This window comes from Tyto alba, unplaced genomic scaffold (assembly GCF_018691265.1).
Source record: "Tyto alba isolate M040663 unplaced genomic scaffold, T.alba_DEE_v4.0 Super-Scaffold_22, whole genome shotgun sequence".
NCBI classification, from domain to species: domain Eukaryota; kingdom Metazoa; phylum Chordata; class Aves; order Strigiformes; family Tytonidae; genus Tyto; species Tyto alba.
In genome coordinates this window covers 19,352,986-19,374,996 of record NW_024881296.1, presented here as the reverse complement: position 1 = coordinate 19,374,996, position 22,011 = coordinate 19,352,986, and the positions used below count along the sequence as shown (strand labels likewise).

The window sequence follows — 22,011 nt, the reverse complement described above, 5'->3', positions numbered from 1 at the left end:
TTTGGTTCATGATTCATTCTCTCAGGTATTCTGTGGAGTTGAAAGACTCATAATGAATTGTTTTGAAGTAACAGTAATACAAAGTAACACTCATAACATACAGTGCATGGTACAATGCAAAATAGTAAACCAAGATATATTACTAATGCTCCTTTCACAATGCTTTCTTTTAAAAATATTCTTTTGATGATTAATTTAGTTCATAATTAAGACATTTAAAGTAATTGTATTATTTAAAGAAAAGCCATCATACCTATACCACCTAGGATCATAGAGCTCCAGTCTTTCAATCCTGTAATGTTTAGTAATATTTTTCTATGTAAAGTTGGAATAAATGGATTTTTGCATAGAGAAATGACAACATATAGGTTGAGATAGCCTGGAAATTGTGAAGAGAACCTAAGTACAAAGGATTTTGTTACAGTAGCAATGTGAATTGTCAGTTTTATAGGCCAAAGGATGGAAATATGTCTTTTCCTTGGTTGTGCTATGGGAATTTTTCTTCAATGGGCATTTCCTGAGTAGACTTTTGAGTAAGCAGAAAAGATGGCAATCTGTTTATTGAGATACACTAACTTCAGAATCAATTAGCAGCGACAGCTACAAAAATACTCCAAGGTCCCAACATATTCATGGCAGGCTTAAAGAGTCATCTACTGCTAACTAGTGTATTTCTATTAGGTTTTGGCACTGAGCTGTGAGAGAATAACTAAAGGATGTATTTCCAGCTCACTTACTTGTAGCATTTTGATACAGTGAGATTCTTCTGGTTTGGCTCTTTTTTTACTGGGATTATATTAATAAAAATAAGAATTCATAAGAAAAGACATGCAATCACTATAGTACTTGAAATCATTATCAGTTCTTAAAAGTATAATCTCAAAATTATATCCTTTGCCTGTACTGAACATACAATCAGTATGTTCAGTAAATTTGTTTAAAAACTATTTATTAGTATTGGTTTTGGAGAAGTATGATTTACATTTGCTTCAAGATATTTAAAAATCATAAATGTATTCTCACTCTTCACTATACGTTTAGTATGACCCAGGTTTTTTGTTGTTGCTTTTTTTTTTCCCCTCTCTTTATAACCTTATCTTGTATTACCCTATTTGTGGGTTACTAAAGATGCTTGATAGCTTGCACATTTTTCCAAACTTAAGACAATGTTAAAACCTGTGAAAATATCTAAACATCTCAGGTAAAATTACTGGGTTTAACTACTGTAGAAGTTAGGAAGTTGTGCACATGCTTTAATTGTGAAGATATTTATTGTATTGATGAATTATTGGAAGAGGAGATCATAGATATTTTACAGCAGAGAACAAAATAAAAATTAAAAAAAAAACGTTTTAAATAATGTCATTCTATGCCTTTTTCCCCCATGAGAATCAACCTTCACAAATGCTTAAAAAGCAAAGGTGCAGTGCACAGGTTTCTACATGGACTGAAGAGTTGAAAAGCAAAACCAAGACAAGTGTCACATGTATGAATCACGGTATAAATATAGCATGAATCCTATTCACATGTTTCACATGTTCTGCTCTGATATTCACTTTCAGAACTCTGGTAAAAGGAAAGGTGTTTCCTAGCAGCCAGCTTTACGAGAGTTTCATTGTGTACCAAGCAAATCTTTTTAAAAGAAGGCTTCTACGAACTTCTCCTGACCGAACCCTTAAAACATTCACCTAAACAAAGTACTCCTTTTTAAAAAATGACTCAGTTTGAACACTCTTCAAATAGTAATCTCAAACACATTAAAAAAGGAACATTCTTGCCTTTTATTTCAGAAAAAAAGAAATATAATTCACAGTGATTAGAAAAAGAGCTCTGTGTACAAAATCCAGTATATTTTCCTGGAAAGTAACATATGACAAGTATTATTTCTTTCAAAATATTTTTGTAAATTATGAATTTTTTAACACCAATCTGAAGATTCTAGTCTACAAAATTATACGTGCTATTACAAGTTCTCTCAAATCTTTTCCCATAAAACCAAACACCCATATATAATATACTTTATATTTGTACATGAGGATTAACGTTGAGGCCAAACAATATGGCAATGGCAGAAGTATGAATGTAAACTTCAAATACACTTACCCTCACTGGGTCTCTCTGCATTTTGCTGCCAAAAGAGGGTGGTCTCCTATATGGTGGAAAAAAAAAAGCAAAACATAAAAATGTTGAATATAATCTTGCATTATTTTGTTAAAGAAAACACATGGGTTTGGGGCAGTCCTTCCTGAGATGAAGAAACAAACAAGTAAGTTATCATTGTAGTGTATTTTCTTTTAAAGAAAAATAGAAATAATAAAATTCACCGTAATACCTACATCTAAATCACCAATAGACAGACAGATGCTTTTCCAGAGAAGTACATGTGATCTGGAGTCTGCAATAAAAGCTGTTCCATATGCATACTCCTGTGCTATTAAAAAAAATGTTCTTTGATATTATCATTCTTTGAAAATAAAATAAGTTCTATTCTAAGAATGAGTTAGTCATACTCTAGAACCAATTCTGTTCTTTTCTATTCTAAGTTTACTTTCTTGGAAAGTATACAGAGGGCTCCTTTTCCAAGAAGCATTTCTTGCTGTGCAAGTGTACACAACTGTCATTGGCAACAGCATGCCTGATTGCTACAGCATCTTTTGTTTTCTATCAATCAGCTGCATAAATAAAAAATAGCCTGTTCTTTTTTAATGTTTTCAGCAAACAACTTTATCCTGGTCAATCCCACTTCCAAGCTAAAGCTGCTGAATTAATATGAGTGCAATATTGATTTACATTTAAAGTTGAAATCAAATTACACAGTCTTTCAGAAAGTCCACTCATTAAATTTGCAAAGACAGGGTCCTTTTGTTTGAGAGATTAAAATCTTTGATATTGTTTAAAAATGTATGCCTAGTCATCTTTCCTTCTGACTGCCCTCTTACCTGCAATATGACACACTGAAGAAGACTGACTTGCACACTTTCCCCCCCACCCCACCCCAACAAGGGAGGGAGAGCTGGAGAAAGAGATTCCACAGTTTCCAGCTTATTTCTTATTTGAATCTGATGCTATTAAACGGTTTACTGGACTAGTTTTGCCTTTGTAAAGATAAATATTAAAGCCTAAAAAGGCTATTGCAAACAAATTTGCAAGCCTTTTTTCATCCTAGGTCTCCCTTTAACAAATTTTGTCATCCTTCCCCCCACTCAAACTCCCCATATATACTCATCTTTACATGTGTCAAAGGCTCTAATGCTGAAACTGATAGCATTGAGCCGGCCAACATCTGACACACACGATGATTTTCTGTTCTGCATTTTGAAGAGGAGTTGTGGGAGCTTTAGTGACTTTGAGCTGCTTTTATGCTTTCTCAATACAATCTAGAAATATTTTTGAGCAGCAGACTCATAATTTAGAGAGTCTGAGTAAGTTACACTGGACAACAGGTCACAACAGTAACTAAAGCTTGCACAAGGTCATTGTGCTATAACTCCAGGTTTGTCTCAACCCTCCTATTACAGACTAACCTGCATACACAGTATGAAGGGACCTGCAAATGCTTCCTTAGCGAAAAGCCTTATGGCTTTCTAATTTAATTCCTAGCTGCAGTAAAAGTCTGCCTGCATCATTTTACAGCACCTCCACAGGCCCAGAATAGGCTCAGGAATCTCACCTCTGCCAAAATTTCAGGTGTTTGATCTTCTCTGAACTAACTAAAGGAAAGAGTTGAAAGAACAAACTAAGATTTGAGTTTCTGTCTAAAAATAGGAAGTATCAAGTAATTTAATACTTTTAATGTAACTGCAGTATTATTTATTGAGATAATATGAAAGTCTCATTTTTGCACAGCACAAATCCTAAATTCTATTCCAAATCTGTAGTTTTTTTAAAGAAAGTTCATGAGTTAAAGCTGGGGACAGAGCTAATATAAACAGCAATTAAGAGAAAAATACAGACATTGTTGAAATTTTTAACAGTTGGTTGAACAATTTGGTAGTTGAAATATATTACATCTTATATTTCCCTTTTTAGATTAATTTCTTGCTCTTCTGGAGCAAATGAGATGATAAGGACACAACAGGATTTTGCAATTGCCCATGTACTGCAGCTCCTGTTTCCAGACTTCTGTACATATCACTGTGCAAAACAAAAGGCAAGCTGTGATCACTTGTCACGTGACATTGACAGTCACACCTCAACATTTGGGTCTGAAAAATCTCTACTAATACATGGACTATCTCTCCCTTTCAACTCTGACTTCAGAATTATGCATGCATAGAGCTGTCCTATTTCTCCATGGGAGTCTATAACTTGCAAGATTCCAATATTGCTACATTTCTTGTAGGAGTCACAGGATTTACCAAGCAGTTACATGCCATTTATCAAGTTTCTTCTCAGAAATCCCGCGCATGTCCAAAATATAAAAAGTACCAGAACTACTGTACAAGTCTTGGAGACTGTAATGTTTGCACCATGAGTCCAGCACTTTCTGCTAGACTTACTGTTCGTGGTCAATACACATGATCCATGCCTCTAGTACAGACATGTGGCAGCTTAATATAGAGCTACTTCATTGGTATTAACAGCTGGCAGCAAGAAGGCCTGGAGAGACACAAAAAATCCTCAAAAACTGCTTCAATAGAATTTCCAGTAAGGAAGGAGAATGTACACTGGAAAATCTGGATGTTTAGTAATGTTATTTCAGCCTGTTCAAGCTGTGAAACCAATTTAAGCACAGCTGTGTAGAGACTTCTGTAGGCTCATTTACTTGGTTTTTAGAGAACAAATAAAACATAGGCAAAAACTGTCTGCCTCTCTGATGGTATGGGGTGTGTCCATCTACCTAAACCTCACCAATTCTGAGACAACTGGGAGTGTCAAGGAAGTTCTCATTCTGTTATGCTATTGCCTCAGCTACAGCAACTAAGACGCTGGCACAGAACGAGAAACTAAAGACATTTTTCCTCCTTAATGAACACGTGTTTTCTGAAAGGTCAGCTCTGCTGCCACATTATCTGATAAAGAAAGAAATAAAAAAAGACTTGAATCCAGCTGTGAAACATGAAAGGATGCACACGGTTAGAATCAGGGAGAATTTAGTCAGTTATTGTTCTTCCTGCAATCAATGCAAAATATGAGGAAAATTCGCTGGTTAACTTAAAAATCTAATTTATCATCTATTATGTTTATTAATCATTAATGTATAATTGTAAAAATAATGGCAATTCATAAATTTATAGCTACCTTGTTACTTTCAAGGATTCTTTTGTATTTTTCAGCCCCCTAGCTATGTGTTTATTTTATTTAATTCCACCAAATAATATGTTTTAAAATCTGGTATTTTTATAAAATCAGTATAATTTTCTATTGTAGAAATGATGCATAGTAAAACTTTTCACACCAGTTTCTGTAAAAAACATGAGTCTTCTTCCAGAATTAAGCCCTCTGGATATAATTGTAGGTGAAGAAATAAAGCTTCAAGTATATAATTTTTAAGATTAACGATCCATTTTAAATCTACCCCCAGAATGACAAAGATGACCAAAATATTTAAGATCCAACCCTGTATTAAATTTTTAGGTTTGATGTTGACCTGAAAGTTGTATCATCAAAGGGGTTTGCATCTATAGTCACTTGGACACAATCTTTTTGCCTATTCGAGTCACTGTTTTCACTAAATGGAGTACCAGTTCTCATTTTAGGTGTGATGTGGGAGAAGGTAACGGAAGTGGCTTTTGAAAAAAGGCAGTGGTACAAAAGAACAAACAGCTGCACAGCTGTGCACAGACTGAGATATAGGAATAGCTAAAAAAATACTGGATTACCAACTCAGCTTCTCTTTCATTCAGTCTCTAATGTTGGAGCTGTCCCACTCTGTATAAGCAAGAATATATATTTGTGGGCCCATTAGAAAGATTCCCTATACCACAAATGTCTAAATTTGTGTTCCTATTCTCAAGTCCCTCTACTAATTCATGTGCCTCATATCTCATGTATACTTTTTTTCCCTGAAAAAGTGGCAGGGAATTTTCATTTTGTGCAGAGTGAAGTAAATTTCAAAACCATAAAATTGTAAAGAAAATAGAATTTTTTATTTTCTACCTATCCCCCCTGTTGACTCAATACCCATTCACTGGGCTTATGAAATATATCATAAGGTTAGAATCAGAAGAAAAAGCTTGTTATGACACAATACTCTGGAATGTTTACGGGGAACATGAAAAAAGCACACAGCAGAAAATGTAAACTAAATAGACTCATATCAGATCTGAAGCAGAAGATAATACTGATCCTGTATATACTAAAGGATGGCACTGAAGTAAAAAATATGAGGTAAACATTAAAGAACAAATGTATTGTGTTTATGTCACTGGGAGAGTGGCTATTTTAACATTTCTACTCTAGAAAGTAGCACTGCCAGGGAGCTTGACACTGAAGAAGCCACAATGAGAAATCAGTGTTCTGCTTAATATTTCTGAATATAGCAATCAGGTCAGTCTATTAAAATACCTAGTAGCCATTGCAAATTCTGATGGTAAACATATTTGCATTAGATTTTTCTTGCTTTGTTACTGTTCAACATTTCTTCAAACAGAACACAAAGACCTTTCTTCTCAATGGATTTGGAGATGTATTAAATATTTTATCACAATGAAGGATATACTAGTGGGCTTTTGAATGACAGAGCTACAAGGAAACACTATTCCAGGATAATATTTTTCTCAAAAGAATTTGCCAAAGTTATTGTTCCAGAAAACTGCAAGACACTGTGCAATTTACATATGATGACTTTTTTGCTTTTTTTCCTGACCACAAAAGTGTGTAAGGAATAAAAATGAAAGGAAAAATCAAATTCTAGAAACCTGCTAGTTCAGGAAGCCATTATTCCACAAATACTTTTTTCAAACTAAATGGAACAAGCCAAAAATCTACGTTCACATGCATTTTGATGCATCTTACACATATAAATTACTTACCTTCATATTGAAGAAGAATAAAAGAGAGCCTCTTCATTAAAGTACAGGGCTCTACTCTATGGCATTTTAAAATAAAAAATTCACAAAATGTATTTTTCTTAATAACAGTGATTCAAGGTCAATTTAACTACCAAAAATATATACGTATAAGATTTTTTTCCCTAATGCAAATCTACAAAGCTTTCAGAACTGTAAAGTCTGAGGGAATGGGAAATTCAGGAGAAAAAGTTTGAAAAAATCAACAATAAAGCATTTTTGTTCTTTGGCATGAATACTTTGGGGACACGAGGGATAACGCTGTGTCTTTCAAGTTGATATTCTTCAAAGAAGGTACATCCAGCTCCTAAAATTTTTCCTTTCATTTATCACCAGTCTCTGTTTCTGTGACAACAGACCTTGGGAACAGTGAAGCAGATATTCAGTGATGTAACTTCATACAGTTTACATTGGAGTGAATTGAAATATGCCAATTTAAACTTGCTGAGGATCTGGCACAGCAGCTGACTGAATTTCAGTCAGTTTAAAGCATAAAACTGCTGCGTCCCAAAGGTTTACTAAATTTATATCAAAGGTTTTAAAGCAGATGTGTCCTGAATGGCAATCACACATTTTAAAATGGTGACAGTTTTTCAAATTCAGTAAACTACAAAATTCTACAAATTAACAATAACCCAGTGAGTTGAGAATATAAAAGTTTCTCTTTCTGTGTTTGCTTTCTTAAACACTACTTAATGAAAAAAAAATGTATAGATGCATATTGTTATTTCAAGTTTTAGAACTAACGAAAGAAAGCTCTCCCATAATGAATCTCCCAGAGGTATCCACATAATTTTGTTGATTAAAAGATTTAACATGTGAAATAAAGAAGATTGTTCTGCCAGTTAAAAACATTATTTTCTTTTGCAATCTGTACAAATGCAGTCCTACATATATACTGCAGATATTAATAAGGTTAGCATTTTCCAGCTGAGATTTAAACTGAGGCAAAAGTAAAGTTCAAGTATAAGTCAATTAGCTGCTCATGACTTCTTACATTTCATGTCTGAATCAGATTGCCCTCAGACTAGGTCACATTCATGTCTTCTCGAACCATTCCCACTTTATCAATGTCTTTCTCTTGTATTTTCTTACTTGCCCTCCCCTCTCCTTGACTGCATGTCCTACTGTGGCAGACCAGATTTCTACAATCACATAGTTCTTACACTCTTGGACTAGAGGAGAAAATCAAAGTGACATTCCAAACTACTTTTATGCTTCTGGCACATAAACATCTATTAACTATCGTAACTAAATCTACATTTGTACAGCTAGAGAAACTGAAATCATGCAATCAATAATTATTATATATTGTAAGATGCTACTTACAGCTCCTTTTTACTCTGCTGCTTTTGTAATGATTTTCACAAGTTGCAATTATAAAAAGACTTAAAGGTGAAGTACTAATTAAGCTATTGTTTATAAAATGTACAAAAAATACACAATAGCTAAATATATATTTTATTACAAAGAACTCTCCTTCACAACAGAATTGCCTTATTTTAGAATCATAACCAATAACTATATCCACATATATACATTTTCTACACACACAATAGATACAGAACAGTTTAAAATAACTGAGTTTCACATCTGAAATATAAAAATGGCGTCAGAGTACACTCTGAAGAGGAAACATATAAATAAGCACTCCGAAAATTACACAGAAAATTATTTCCCTTTTACTTCAAAATTTACAAAAATAAATTTTGTTTACTTTGTTCATGAAGATACCCCATGCCATACTATCCTTAACAGTACGTCTTTTGTTCCCAAACACATTTTGTAACCCTACAGGCAGTCACTGTACATCAATCAATACTGCAAATGTTATCCCCATGTACATGTATGCGTATCAGTTTGTCCCAGAAAAGGACAGTAGAAATTTTGAAATAATTATGCCATCTTTACTACAGAATTGTGGAGATAAGGACTTTGTTGCAGATTTTCCTTTATAGAGCACTATGGATGAATACTTTTTAATATGTTCTTTTAAATTATTCTCTATATTATAATCATATTGAATGTAACAGACACAGAAGAAGCACCTGCTTTTTACTTGGGATAGAAAATAAATATAGAGGGAAGACCTGTAGTAAACATTTACAAGTTGAAACTACATCTTCCAAAAATATAATTGGCTTACTGAGTTGGCTCCAGATTTTGAGTATAACTTCATTGAAAGCATTTGTATGTTACCGAGACTGCTTTTTCCCTCAATTTTCTTAAAAACAGAAGTGCTATCAGATGCTTTTATAAGCAGTGTTGCTACAATAAGTATGAAATTGAAAAGATACTGGTGCTACTATGTTGGGTTCTTTTGTAGTTGTTGAGCAAATAAAATAACTTCAGTGGAGGTCTGTTTGGTTTTTTGAATATTTAAGTCTCAATTTCTCTATGCTGTGAATTATTTCCCTATAAAAAATACTTTGCATGAAATAGTGTAGTGCCCAGAAACTCCTTGAAAGTACATATAAGAATTAAATATTACTAGGAGCATTTTCTTAAAGGTTTAACTAAAAGCAGAATTTGGTAGCACATGCACATACCAATTTAAAAACAAAACCAGAAAGAATAGAAAAAACCCTCAGTAGTTACAACTGCCTAAAGTCACCCTAGTAATGTTTTACTGAACTTGGGTAAGATTCATCTTATGTATCTTGGAAAATCACAGTGGAGACTTTTAGCTAGTAACTAGCATTTCCTTGGATAGTTTGGGCAACCCGTGGTCAGCACGTTGCATCTAGTGAACCTGTTTGGAGAAATGTCACAGTCTCATGGTATTGCTCAGGAAGCTTGAGTGTCTAATTAACAGCTGAGGATTCCCTTAGAAGGCAAAGCTTCTGAAATTTAAGAGCAGGCAAACTCAGTATTGAAGACTTAACTGTTTTTCTAGATCTAGCCTTAAGTCTTTCAGTTAGGAACCAAATGAGGATGCCATTTTAAGACATGTGTTTATAAAGTTTACATTTTTCAAGTAGTCATGCCTAGGTACATCCTTCACTGTAGCTGAAATACACTAATAACATTAATCCATGAAGTAACATTTATCTATAAACACCTCTGTCCTGGGTTTGAGTGAGCGGTGGGGTTTTTGGGTAGGCAGGGGAGGGAGCTACAGTGGTGGCCCGCTGTGAGAAGCTTCTCAAAGCTCCCCCAGCTCCAAGTCAGCCCCACCTCTGCACCAAGGCCGAGCCAATCATCTGCGCCTCTGCAATAACGTATTTAAGAAGGGACCTGGGAGGAGGAGTTGGACTTGGGAGGAGGAGTTGCAACAGGTCATGTTCATGATCATGTGAACACCAAGGTCAGACCGAAGATGGAAGAAGCGGCAGCACTGACTGTAACCTAACCCCCCATTCCCTGCCCCCTGCATTGCTGGGGGAGGAGGTCGAGATATGAGGAGCAGATCTGAGCCTAGGAAGAAGGGAAGGGTGGGAGGAATGTGTTCTCAAGATGTGGTAATGACTCCCACTGTCCTACTCTGTCTGTGAAGTGTTGTTGTTGTTAGTGTCTGTATTAAATTTATGTTCTTTTTTTCATCCCCTAATGAGTCTGTCTTTTGCCTGTGACTCTAGTGGATGATTTATCCCCTCCTGTACTACCTCAAATCCCAAGCTTTGGCTTAATTTCTCCTTCTCAGCACTGGGGGGAAAGAGGGGAGTGGGTGGCTGTGTGGTACTCAGTTGCCCTTAGAGCTCAAACCACTATCTTCTTAAGATTCTCCCATCAAATTGATTTTAAACAGCAAAACCAAAATATTTTTGTAGTGTTAGCAATAAGACTTTTAGAATCTGAAGAATAAACAATGAAAGAATAAGGTTAAAACAAAACATATTACAAACGATTTCCCACCCAGTACACATCAATATAACTGTAAAGTGGAAAGGGTTGGGAAGTTACTCAAACAGCAGGGAAAAAAAAGTTCACTGAGAAGTCCTTAAAACCCTTTAAGTATTATGTGTTTTCTATTTTGTCTTTCACTATCTTTTGGAATATAAAGCTAGGTCAAGTTAAAAAAAATCAAGAAAATTATTACCTGAGAATAATCTTCTGTACTTGAGTGCCTCCCACTTTGATTCATATCCACATTACTGTCACTTACATTTTCATGACTTTCAGTAATAGAAGGGAAACAGGATACGGAATGAAATCCTTTTTGCTGGTAGACTGTGGAAAGCAGCTAAATAATAAAAAAAAAAAACTCAAACACTTTAATCCATGCATTTACTTTCAAATGACAGTCTTCAAAACTACTGCTCTTAACAGAATTTTGTCAAAATAATTTATGCCTCTTTTATTTTGACAGCTTAATATGGTAGCACAAAATCTATATAAGCATATATTCATTATCATTACTGTCTTGACACTACAAACATATATATGTCTGAAGGACCTGAACTGTTGCCCTCTTAACTAACTCTCAAAAAACCAAAACCCATGTCAACTGAGGAAAACTAGATAACAATGCCAGAAGTGAATAAATTTCTATGGCACTAGACAAAAAAAATATATTTATAATGTGCAGTACTTAAATGAAGGAAGGACAAAAAAAAAGTTTTATGTCAGAATAGTTTTTGTCTTTTCCCTCAAAATAGGTCTCGGGGGCTACCAGACAGCTAAAACACATGATAACCAAGGAAGCCTGTGCAAGGCCTGTTCTGGTCGTAGTAAAAGAAAGGTCTGTTGCTGACTTCAGTACAAGGAAAAGTAAAAATTGATGGAATTATAAATAGATATTTGCTTGTGAACTAGGAGAACAAGATCAAAACAATGCTGCATACATGCCAATTAGACATAAATGCATAATTGTGTTATTGCAGCAATAAAGAACAGAAAAATAGAAGCACATGTTATCTATCCCCCTTCCTAAGGATTGAAATAATGAAATATCAAGATATTTACCAGTTAAACAGTCTCAATAATCTTACCTTTGAGTATTTAAAAATATTTTATTAGAATAAAAGCAAGAGATTAAAACCAGTTTCAGTCCCAACTGTGTATCTAAATCCCTTATCTTATTTAGGCAGCTATATTACTTTAATGAAATGCTAATACTTGCTAAATATTTTAGGTTACTACCTGTTAATTAAATCACAAGATATTAAATTAGATGATTGTCATGGAAACTTAACACATGAAATAAACTGTCCTTGAAAAAATGGGGTAAGCTGACCACGAAGGAATCTATTATATATGAAAAAAACAATATAAAATATGTTAACATGAAAATACTGCAACATCTTCATTATTATTATCTCATTCTTTTAATAACCTATTTATAGATATTGCTTAGAGCATTTTTATATATTTCTACTTCTACCATTTGAAAACAAACAATAAGTAATTTAATGTATTTTTAACCAATAAAATGCAACTGCAACAGCAAAACAATGATATTCTCAGAATATTCCAAGGTAATTTCTTCCATGGACAAGTGCTGTGGTTGGAATAAAAAAAAAAAAAAAAACCAAAAAACAAACAAAACCAAAAACAAACCACAAAAAGTATCTAACTGTTTTATTATCAGTCCATCCAATCATGATGATCAAAATGCAGAACCTGCCACAAGTATGCAATTTATTCAGTAACAAAAGGTGTACACACCTTAAAAAAAATATACACACTTCTAACAATTTACAAATTGTTGGTGGACTCAGTCTCAAGAAAAGAAATATCCTCCAAAATAACTTAAACTTTTTGGTGCCCACTTGGTATGTGACACATTCAATGCTTTCTCTGTCAGGAGTTCAGTCAGAATAAAAGAGAGGACATTAAGAATCCTAGCAGTTCTGTACTGAATATTCATATCATAAACTGAAGCCTGACAGAAATGTATTATGCAGTGGGTCATAGGAAAAAACCCAAGACCCTGATAGACTTAATGGTAATCCTTTTCTTGTCAGTGAGCAAGTGTTATGCTAAATATTGAATATTGACTAGAAGTCATGTATACACCAATTTCTGAAACTTCTTCTCTAAGACACCCTGTATAAAGACCCTGGTTTTCAAGAGTTTATAGGACTTCCAAACAGTCTTTAACACGGTGTTTATACAAAGTTGTTTTGAGCATGAGCTTCTTCACCTGCACTCTCAGGCTTCTAACAACTATAATGAACAGAGAACAAGCTGGTTTATTCATAAACATTAACATTAATTGTTTCCATGCCAAATATGCAATGGTCATGAAAGTACTGACTGGCCAGTCAATTAATTCGTGTTATGTGCAAGAATTGAAAAAGACCGGTAATTTGAGGAAAAATTTGAAAGACATCAAAGAATATTCCTATTTCTGGTGGATGTGATCCATTGAATATTCTACATCTTTAAGCCCACTGAATAGAGAAACTGGCAAAGTGGTTTTGCCTGATAGAGCTCCCTGCCCTTCAGTGTCAGATGCCCTGAGAAGTGTGCACCCACCTAGGGGACTGTCTGCACAGGGTGTGACAAGTAGGGACCCACCCCTCAGCTGTGTGCATGTCCACCTCCTGCTGGGCTTTCTCACCAGCATGTAGAATAGCAGATTGTAGGGAGCAGCATATAAAACTTAGAGCACCCCAAGTTGCATCTGCAACAGGAGGTGTGTGCAAGTAGAAGAACCTGCACTCCCAAAGAGGAAGGTGTGCTTGTAACACTCAAAACCAGGAGGGTATGTATAATTGCATGTGCATGCTTCTGTGTGCATGATTACAAATTCTTGAGACTGGTTACAGAAAGGTGTTCAGAAATTTGTAGGTGTTTATTAACATTTTGTGAGTGTCTAGTATAGTGGTTTATGTGTTGTATTGCTGACATTAATCCTAAATGTACAGTTCACTGATTGCCAATTCATTATGTGACCCCAGTAAATCAATAGAGTGCTCTGATCCTGATGTGCTTTAAACTACATGAACTGAGCAGTTTTTCCATGTGACACAAGTAAACATAAGCAATTGTGCTTTCACAGCAAAATGGACTAACTACAATGCTAATGTTGAAACTACATTGAATACTTACGTGTTTGTGGGTATTGTGATAAAATTCAATTTGTAATTCAAAAATAGGCTAGCAATCTCAACATGTTCTTCAGGTTTCTCTAGCATAGGCTCTGGAGAAAAGCAACTTGTTAAATATATATATTAATAAGAAATATTTAATACTATAATTTTGACAAATAATTTCCACAGGTGTTTCATTACCCTTAAGTAATTCTCCAAGTATACACTTGAATGGAAGAGAACAACCAGGGGTGTCTTTAGGCAACATATCATGAAAAAAATAAGTGCTTAACACACTGATCCTCAGCCTGCAAGGTATTAAAAGTGTGCTTAACCTATATGTAAGGTTACTGAAGGTAGCTCAGAACAAATATGGCAGTACATTCTGCCTTTGCTAATTTCCTCTGTTTCTTATCCCAGTATATTTTGCGAGCCTGCCTGTAACACTTTCATATTCAAGCTATCTCACATCATGCATTTAACGCCATCATGCAGTGTAGACAAATGCTACAAGTTTACCTCTGAAACTGAGTTGTTGCAGCAAGACTAGTCACATACTTTAAAAGTTTAAAAGGTGTTCAGAAGCTTTCATGGCTCTGCATCAGAGAGCTTCTGCATTGCTTTGATAACACTCCCTCTTAATTTTCTCCAGTAAAGTGCTTTTTAAGAGATAAATTAAGACACTTCTCAAAGTCTTTAAGAAGTAATATAGCTGAGGGGAAGTATATACAAAACTGGGGGGGAGGCTGAAGGAGGGGGGAAGAGAGAGAGGTAATCCCTAGCGAAGTTCCATTGAAATTAACCTAACAGATGATAAGTATGGCCCTGAAAATGTTTAAACTGTAATTACAGATTTATTTTGAAGGTTTGAGTAAACAAACCTTGGGGTTCAGATGTCACAACAGTTTCCCTTTTCTGACGAAAAAGCTTCCAACGAGGAACTGGTGGTGGTTGTGGCGGTGCTATCAGAGGACAGGACCTAGTTCTAGTGATCAGGACAGGATGGCTATATATGTGGGAAAGCCCATATTGCCTCAGCTTCTCTGAAGAATCAGCCTATGAAACACAGAAAGATAATCTGACCAGGGTCATATCTCCTTTATCTATAATACTTATCTCACAAAAAAAGAACAGTATACACACAAAAGCATCTAATGGCTTGTATAACAAATGAAACAAAAACAATTCACCTGACAAAGCTATCCCAAAACATTCTAATTAGAATTTGATGTTCAGCAGAAAAAGTGTAATTGAATACTTAGAAGTGTTTGCATATATTTTACCTTTCATAACAGATTCATCACTTCTTTCAACTTATTTATATAACCATATTCTTTTAGGTGCTACAGAAAACATATAAGCGAAACAGAATGGAGATGTAAAAAAACAACAGGGATAACATTTAGCTTCAAAGAAACATATTTAAAAATACTTTTTCCAAGGGAAAAATTCCTTACTTCATACTGAATTTATAAAGCAGCAGAATTCTAAAAGCAACTGGTGGATCTAGTGGAAGGTGTTCCTGCCCCTGGCAGGGGGTTGGAACTAGATGATCTTTAAGGTCCTTTCCAACCCAAAACTTCCTATGATTCTATGATAACTTATGAAATCTCCATAATTTAATATCACTTTGAACCAATGCATCATTAAAATTAAGCTTTTTATCTGCTGACTAATTTAGAAAACATTAAAGGCACTGCAGTTGACCCATATACCAAAGCCCTTAGCAACAGACCTAAGAGCAATTTTAGATGTGGACATTGAGTGGTGCTCTTCCCATTAAAATAATAATGGTCCAATAATTACCACTTTTCACCACTGAAAATTCTATTACAGTATTTGTACATCTTTTTTATTTTAAAAATATATCTTCTTTTACTTACTAAATAAATGCTCCATAAATTATTTCTTTAATATGCTCATCAGCAAGCCTCTGATTGCTCCTGCTCATTGTCAAATGTACCTGAGGTTCTATAATTACAAACTTTGCAGAGAATATCTGTGGTTGTCAGAATTATTTGAAGGGAGAGAATCAAATTAAACACAGTAAGGCACACAAGCAATATATTAGCCTCATCTGATCTTTGAATTTATAAAGATATAATGCAGGAGTGGTGGCTGGATACACACATATTCAAGAAACTTAAAAATGCAAGTTAAAACATCCAAGATTAGAAAGGATTTTGAAGACGACCAGTTAGGTGACATAAAGGAGAATTTGTCTGCTGCTGAGTAGGAGACACACTTGAATGACTCAAATATTGATTTTTTTCATTTTATTTGAGCAAATTTAAGACAGTTAAATTCAAGCCACAACAATCCAAGGACATCACACTAGAAAGCAAAGCTAAAAGGGATACTGTAAAAATTCTGGAGGGAAATTCTGGCACAACTGCAGTCAATGACAAAATTTCCTTAAAATTTAGGGAGCAACTCTTAGCCCAGTGAATCCACTCTTCCAAACTTAAATTATTTCCATCGCTGTAGTACGTCTCAGCCCTCAAAGAAGGCTTGAAAATTAGCTTTTTTAACTTACAAGAAAACCACTACACTTCTATATTTAATTTCTGTCAACTTCCATTTTTCTATCAGTCTTTATTAAAATATTGGTTTAGACAGACATATAGATTCATCTGCCTCATCCTATTTGGTCTGGCATGCCTCTTTTTCAGTAATCTCTATACCCTAACAGACTGAAGCCAAGTTTGAGACTCAAGACATGAGGTGGCAGGAAAGATATAACCCTATGTCACCCTTTCCAGTTTCCTTTTTGATGACTAGCATTACTTATTATTAGCAAAGAGACAGTATTGTCTGAGACCTTAAATTAAAATAAATTAAAATAAAATCATAGACAACAAGGGTGTCTTCAAAACAGCATAAAACACACAGCACAATTTTTAAAAAGAAAATAGTGCAAGAATTAAGAGCAAATAAGCATAACACCTGCAAACCATTTCTGGAAATTTCTTTATTCTATGAAGCCTATCAGTTTCCTGAGAAAGCAGCTTAAATTTTAGTGTTCTAATTATGATAAATATGATTTAAATGTACAAAAAATTAAGTGTAATTAATAATCAACACAAGAAAGCCTGCTCTGGCATTATAAATAGCTTTCTGTAGAGGGTGAGTGACTAAGAAGAAATTTAAGCATTGTTTTTACCCCTTCTGCATGAATTGCTACCCTCTCTCCAGCTGCTTTCTCCAGTTATAGCACTAATGATAGAAATGAATATAAACATGCTATTTCTTATAGAACATCATATCGGAAAATGTATATTAGATAAGTCATTAATTGTAGTCTTGAATGCAATGCCTTTCTGTCCCAAGAGCATAGAATCTTACCATCTGCCCTAATAAAAACACATCCTCTTCAAACAAATCTAGTGGTAGACAGACAGCATACACTGCCATTTCCGGCTGGGTTGGCACAGAAGATTCTACAGAGAAAACATCAACATGCTTTAGAACAGGGTAGACAGTGAATAAATGTTGTTGTACCTCACCCTAAATTATTCTGCTTTCTCTGCCCCATTTGTATTATTCTTTTTGTTGTCTGACTGATTTCATTCAAAACAAGAGCTCATCATAAAGTACTTGGAAGAGAAACCATGGATGGAAACAACACCTTGTTTTAATCCTTATCTATTTAGACCAACAACTTTTGCATATTTTACTTATTTTACACAAATGAATAACAGAAACTACAATTCAGAAATGCAACAGGTCAGAGGTAGCTCTCACCATTGTTCTTTTGTTTTTCTTCAAATTTTAAAAACACTAAATATTAGCATGAAGAAGGCAATACACATCATCTGGGTAGATGAAGTAAAAACATACCGATTGGTCAGTACTATCTAAAGGCTTCTCACTAGTGAAAGCAAAATTTGATCTTGCCAGCAAAAGAATCAAAAGCCAGATCTCTGGCCACTCCTGCCAATGGATATGAAGACTGCGATAAGTAGTTTGAGAAACAGAGTGCTTGTAAACCAGTGTTACTGTTCTTACTTTCGTCAAGGAGATGGAAAAATGGAGGTACTGATGGCTGTTTCAGAAAGCATGAGCGTGTGACCCATAGGAAGAAGCCACTGTTAATTCCTGAATGATGAAGAGAAACCAAGGCTGTCTGGCTGACAGCCAGTTCACTCGTGCTGAAGGGAAATCAAAAGTCTAAAAAATATAATACTGGAAATATAGGTCTGTGGCTTGACCTAAAAGTCAGTTCAAAATGAAGGATATCTATTTCTATTTTTTTAAGTCATTTAAGAAAGCATATGAAGACAGGATTTCAGTACACAGGTTGTGACACTTGTTTTTCATTATTGTCTTTGTTCCCTTCAGCTCCACCTCAAATATAGGACAATTACTTCCTGTGTTTAGTAAGTATTTAGCTAGAAGTTGCTCTAAGAATAGGTATTTTTCTGTGAAATGGAACAAAACAATGCTGTCTGCATACAAAGAAAAAGGGGAAAGGAAAAGAGAAAAGAAAGAAAAAGGAAAGATAGGCAAATGGCTGGAAAATAAAATTTATCAGACTTAAAATCCATTTATTTAGAAGGTATGCAATGTTTTTTCTTAAAGCAGTAAGATATCTCTGCATCTTAAATATTTTTCCAGAAATTCAATTACTCAATTAAATGTAAGCTGCTGGTAAATCAGAGTTACTTCCAGTGAATTCTTAGTATTTCTTACTGCATGCTTGTGAGTCCCACGTTAACCACAGGTCTTGTGTTAGTTGTTGGTTTCAACTTACTCAAAAGCAAGGCTGTGATCTAGGTTTGATGTCAGTCCCTACTGACATATCTAATCTGTTACAAACACAGCAGTAGTAGCTATGTCCTACACATTACAGAACAGTACGTGCTACGAGGCACACCAATCTCATTGCTTGTGAGAAGTATTTCTCAGATAAAGTATTTAATCAAATAGCAGGTGAAATGTAAAGCTGTCATACTCAGCCCAGATGGATTGTGAAATAAAATGTCTGCAGGGCAGACAATAAACAGCAATGAACAAATAATTAGAACTTGCAGATGATTAACCACACACACCATGTTCACTATAATAATACTATTACAATATTACAAAGCTTTTGTATATTATGCCAGTACCTTTTAATAATATATATATTTTTTTTGATGCCTTTTCAGTGTACAAAAAAAATGAGGAAGATGTATGCAAATTATTTGCCACCAAATGTACTGTCGCTTAGTGTAAATTCAGCATCTGGGGAAAACGGTTAAAACGAATAGCCTTGATAAAATTGTATTATTAGATGACAAATTTTATAACATATGGTACTACAAAAAGGTTAGATTAAGCAAAGCCTATTATTTGTATCCATCAGTGTGGATTTAAGAATTCTGCGGTGCATTGTTCAAAATTTCTGAAACCTTGTGGATGCTTACGTTTCACATTTGCAGCTTTGCAAATTCATTTACAGAAAGTGAGTACTACACAACCTGAACAAATGTTTCCATCCCTGGGAGAAGGGACAGGATCATTTAAATTCACCCATGTAATATATATAATCAGCCACTTAAAAAGAAAGGCCAGGAATTAAAATGGTTGGTTTTAATAGCTCTTAACTATTTTTAATTTTTAAAAAATCATAGGTTTTGAAGACTTGCAAAGAATTTTCTCACTATATCTTTATGTTTCTCTCAAATATTTGTCAAACAAGAGCTGATGCTGAGCTTTAACTTTCCAAAACACTTCAGTTGGCTTTCAATATCCTTCTTATCAGGTGTGCAGCTCATATATTAACCTCTGTTGTGTTAGGCATGCATTAGCTTTGCCTGTTGGAGGGTATTATTTTCAGTCTTCAGAGTAACAACCTATGTCTTTTTGAGAATTGACATAAATATTGCAAAATGGTAATATGCCTTTGAAACACCAGAACAAAATATTAGGCTCTGGTTCCTACTTAGAAGTGAAAACTCTTTCGAACGGGTAAAAGGAAAATGAAAAGAAATTTATAGTTATGTGTTACGTATCTCATTGACTCTGATGGTTAATAATACAGATCTACTTGTACGATTTCAGAATTTTTTAAAGGCAATAATAATCTCCCAACACTTCTGTGACATAGAAGATATTATTATCTCTAATTACAAAACTGGTATGAAGGCACAATGACACTTAGCAAAAAATGAATGGCTGGTTTGTAGAATGAACTCTCAAATTCTTAGCTAGTGCCCTCTCCAGTGTAATATTATTCCCTTTCCAGCAGTTCAGAAATTATTAGGAAAATCGTTAGTCTTAAAACATAAATGGAAAGTGGAGTGGTGGCTCTTTATCGGAACAAGAGGCCTAAGTAGCTCATACCATATAATCTTAAAAACTCGTTATGGAATAAACGGACTCTGTAGGTGTAAAAGGAGAAATAGTTACTAGACAAAAAGGCTGATGAGCGGAAAAGTGCAGATTCTGTGTCAAAATGGGCCAGTAGGAACATATGAATTGTCTACAAAAGCTTCCCAAGGACGGGCTGGCTGATAAGCCACAGGACCAAAGAGCTGGCTGCTCTCAGGGAGAGCCCTGACTCATCAGGCGGAGGGTTCATTACTCTGCTGGATCCGTGCAACAGGATGAATAGAGAAACAGGGTCAATGCTTCAAGGATCCTGCAACTCATATTGTATTTGGGGGGCTGCAGCAGGCATTGGTCTGGGTGCACAGGTGATTCAGAACTGTGCTTATACATTTGTATTGGATCTGGATGGGATGGAGCTAACTTTCCTCAGGGCAGCTTGTAGGTTCCCTGTTTTAGATACGTGACCAAAACAGTGCTGATAACACACCAATGTGTCAGCTATTGCTGAGCAGAGCTCACATGGCATTAAATCCTTCTGTTTCTCACTCTGCTGCCCCAGCCACTGTGCTGGGGTGGGCAAGAAGCTCTATCCTGGTTCCCTCCCCCATCCCACTGGCAGGGAATGGGCGAGGGACAGGGTGGGGGCTTAGCTGCCAAGCAGCAGCATCCTGCCACAATGTTATAACCCACACAAAATCAAGAGGCTGTAAGAGAAGTTTCCAAATACTCAGAAGTAAGTAACTGCTATGTCAGTCTGTATGAAACTAAATGAGGTAATGAATATACAACACAATGAAAAAAAATATAAATGATATCGAGAGTATTTAAATACCTCTTTAGAAATAATTCATATTTATCACAGAAAGAAGAATAATTCCCTTAAAATCGTCACACTCAATAGGTAGAATGAAAAGTTGCAGTAGGGAAGTAAGCATTTTTGTGGTGCTGGAAATTAAACACTTTTCAAGCTACTTACATTAAAAAAAAAAAAAAAAAAAAAAAAAAGCTGTTGTATTAAGTAAAAGTCACTGTTACAAATTTCCCAAGAAAAATTCAGAAACTCTTTACAGCTACTGCCTCTGGAGTCTGAATTTGAACCTAGTCCTTGTTTCAGATGTTACTTTATGCACAACAGTGGTTCTGCTGTCCCAGGCCACTCTCTGCAGACCATGCATCTCATAAAGCCTGCAAGCTTTTTCTCTTGTGGTTACAGTTTCACAACAAAAATTCATTTTAATTCAGTTTTATTTCAAATTGCAGTTCTCCTTTTTTTATTTTCCTTGCAGTCTAATAATCTTAAATTTGCTCCATATCCTACAGCCTCTGACTTTACAATCTCCACATTTACTTCTATTCAAATTCTTATCAAGTTTATTAGTGAGGTATCTACCTCTTATGCTTTTTCAAAACTCTTTTCTGGTTCAGACTTAGAATAAAAGAGTTCTTTGACCACCATATTTAAGACCTGAACTAATAATATTTCTAAAAAACCTCTTCACAGGCCACTGTCTTTCAGTAAACAGCATAAACTGTGTTTCAAATGGCAGAACAAAGATCAAAATGTCATGTAGTTCTTCATATGGAAACACTGCCTGATGATTTGTAATGCTTTTTCACTCATTTCACAGTTTCTAGAATTCATCACTTTGATCCTTCTGCTTCGCGTTTGCTTTCTTTTCCCCACGATGTGCTTGAGTAGTAGTCATGTT

The 22,011-nt window shown here is 35.0% G+C and overlaps 1 protein-coding gene across 1 annotated transcript in view; it reads right to left on the bottom strand.

Annotated features, from left to right (window-relative positions):
- Nucleotides 1-22,011, bottom strand: part of ADGB (androglobin) — a 120,259-nt gene that overhangs the window by 59,965 nt on the left and 38,283 nt on the right. The window contains 5 exon segments of the mRNA XM_042796125.1: nt 2,104-2,149; nt 11,050-11,172; nt 13,979-14,097; nt 14,869-15,043; nt 17,333-17,427. Of these exon segments, the coding sequence (XP_042652059.1) occupies nt 2,104-2,149; nt 11,050-11,172; nt 13,979-14,097; nt 14,869-15,043; nt 17,333-17,427 (558 nt within the window).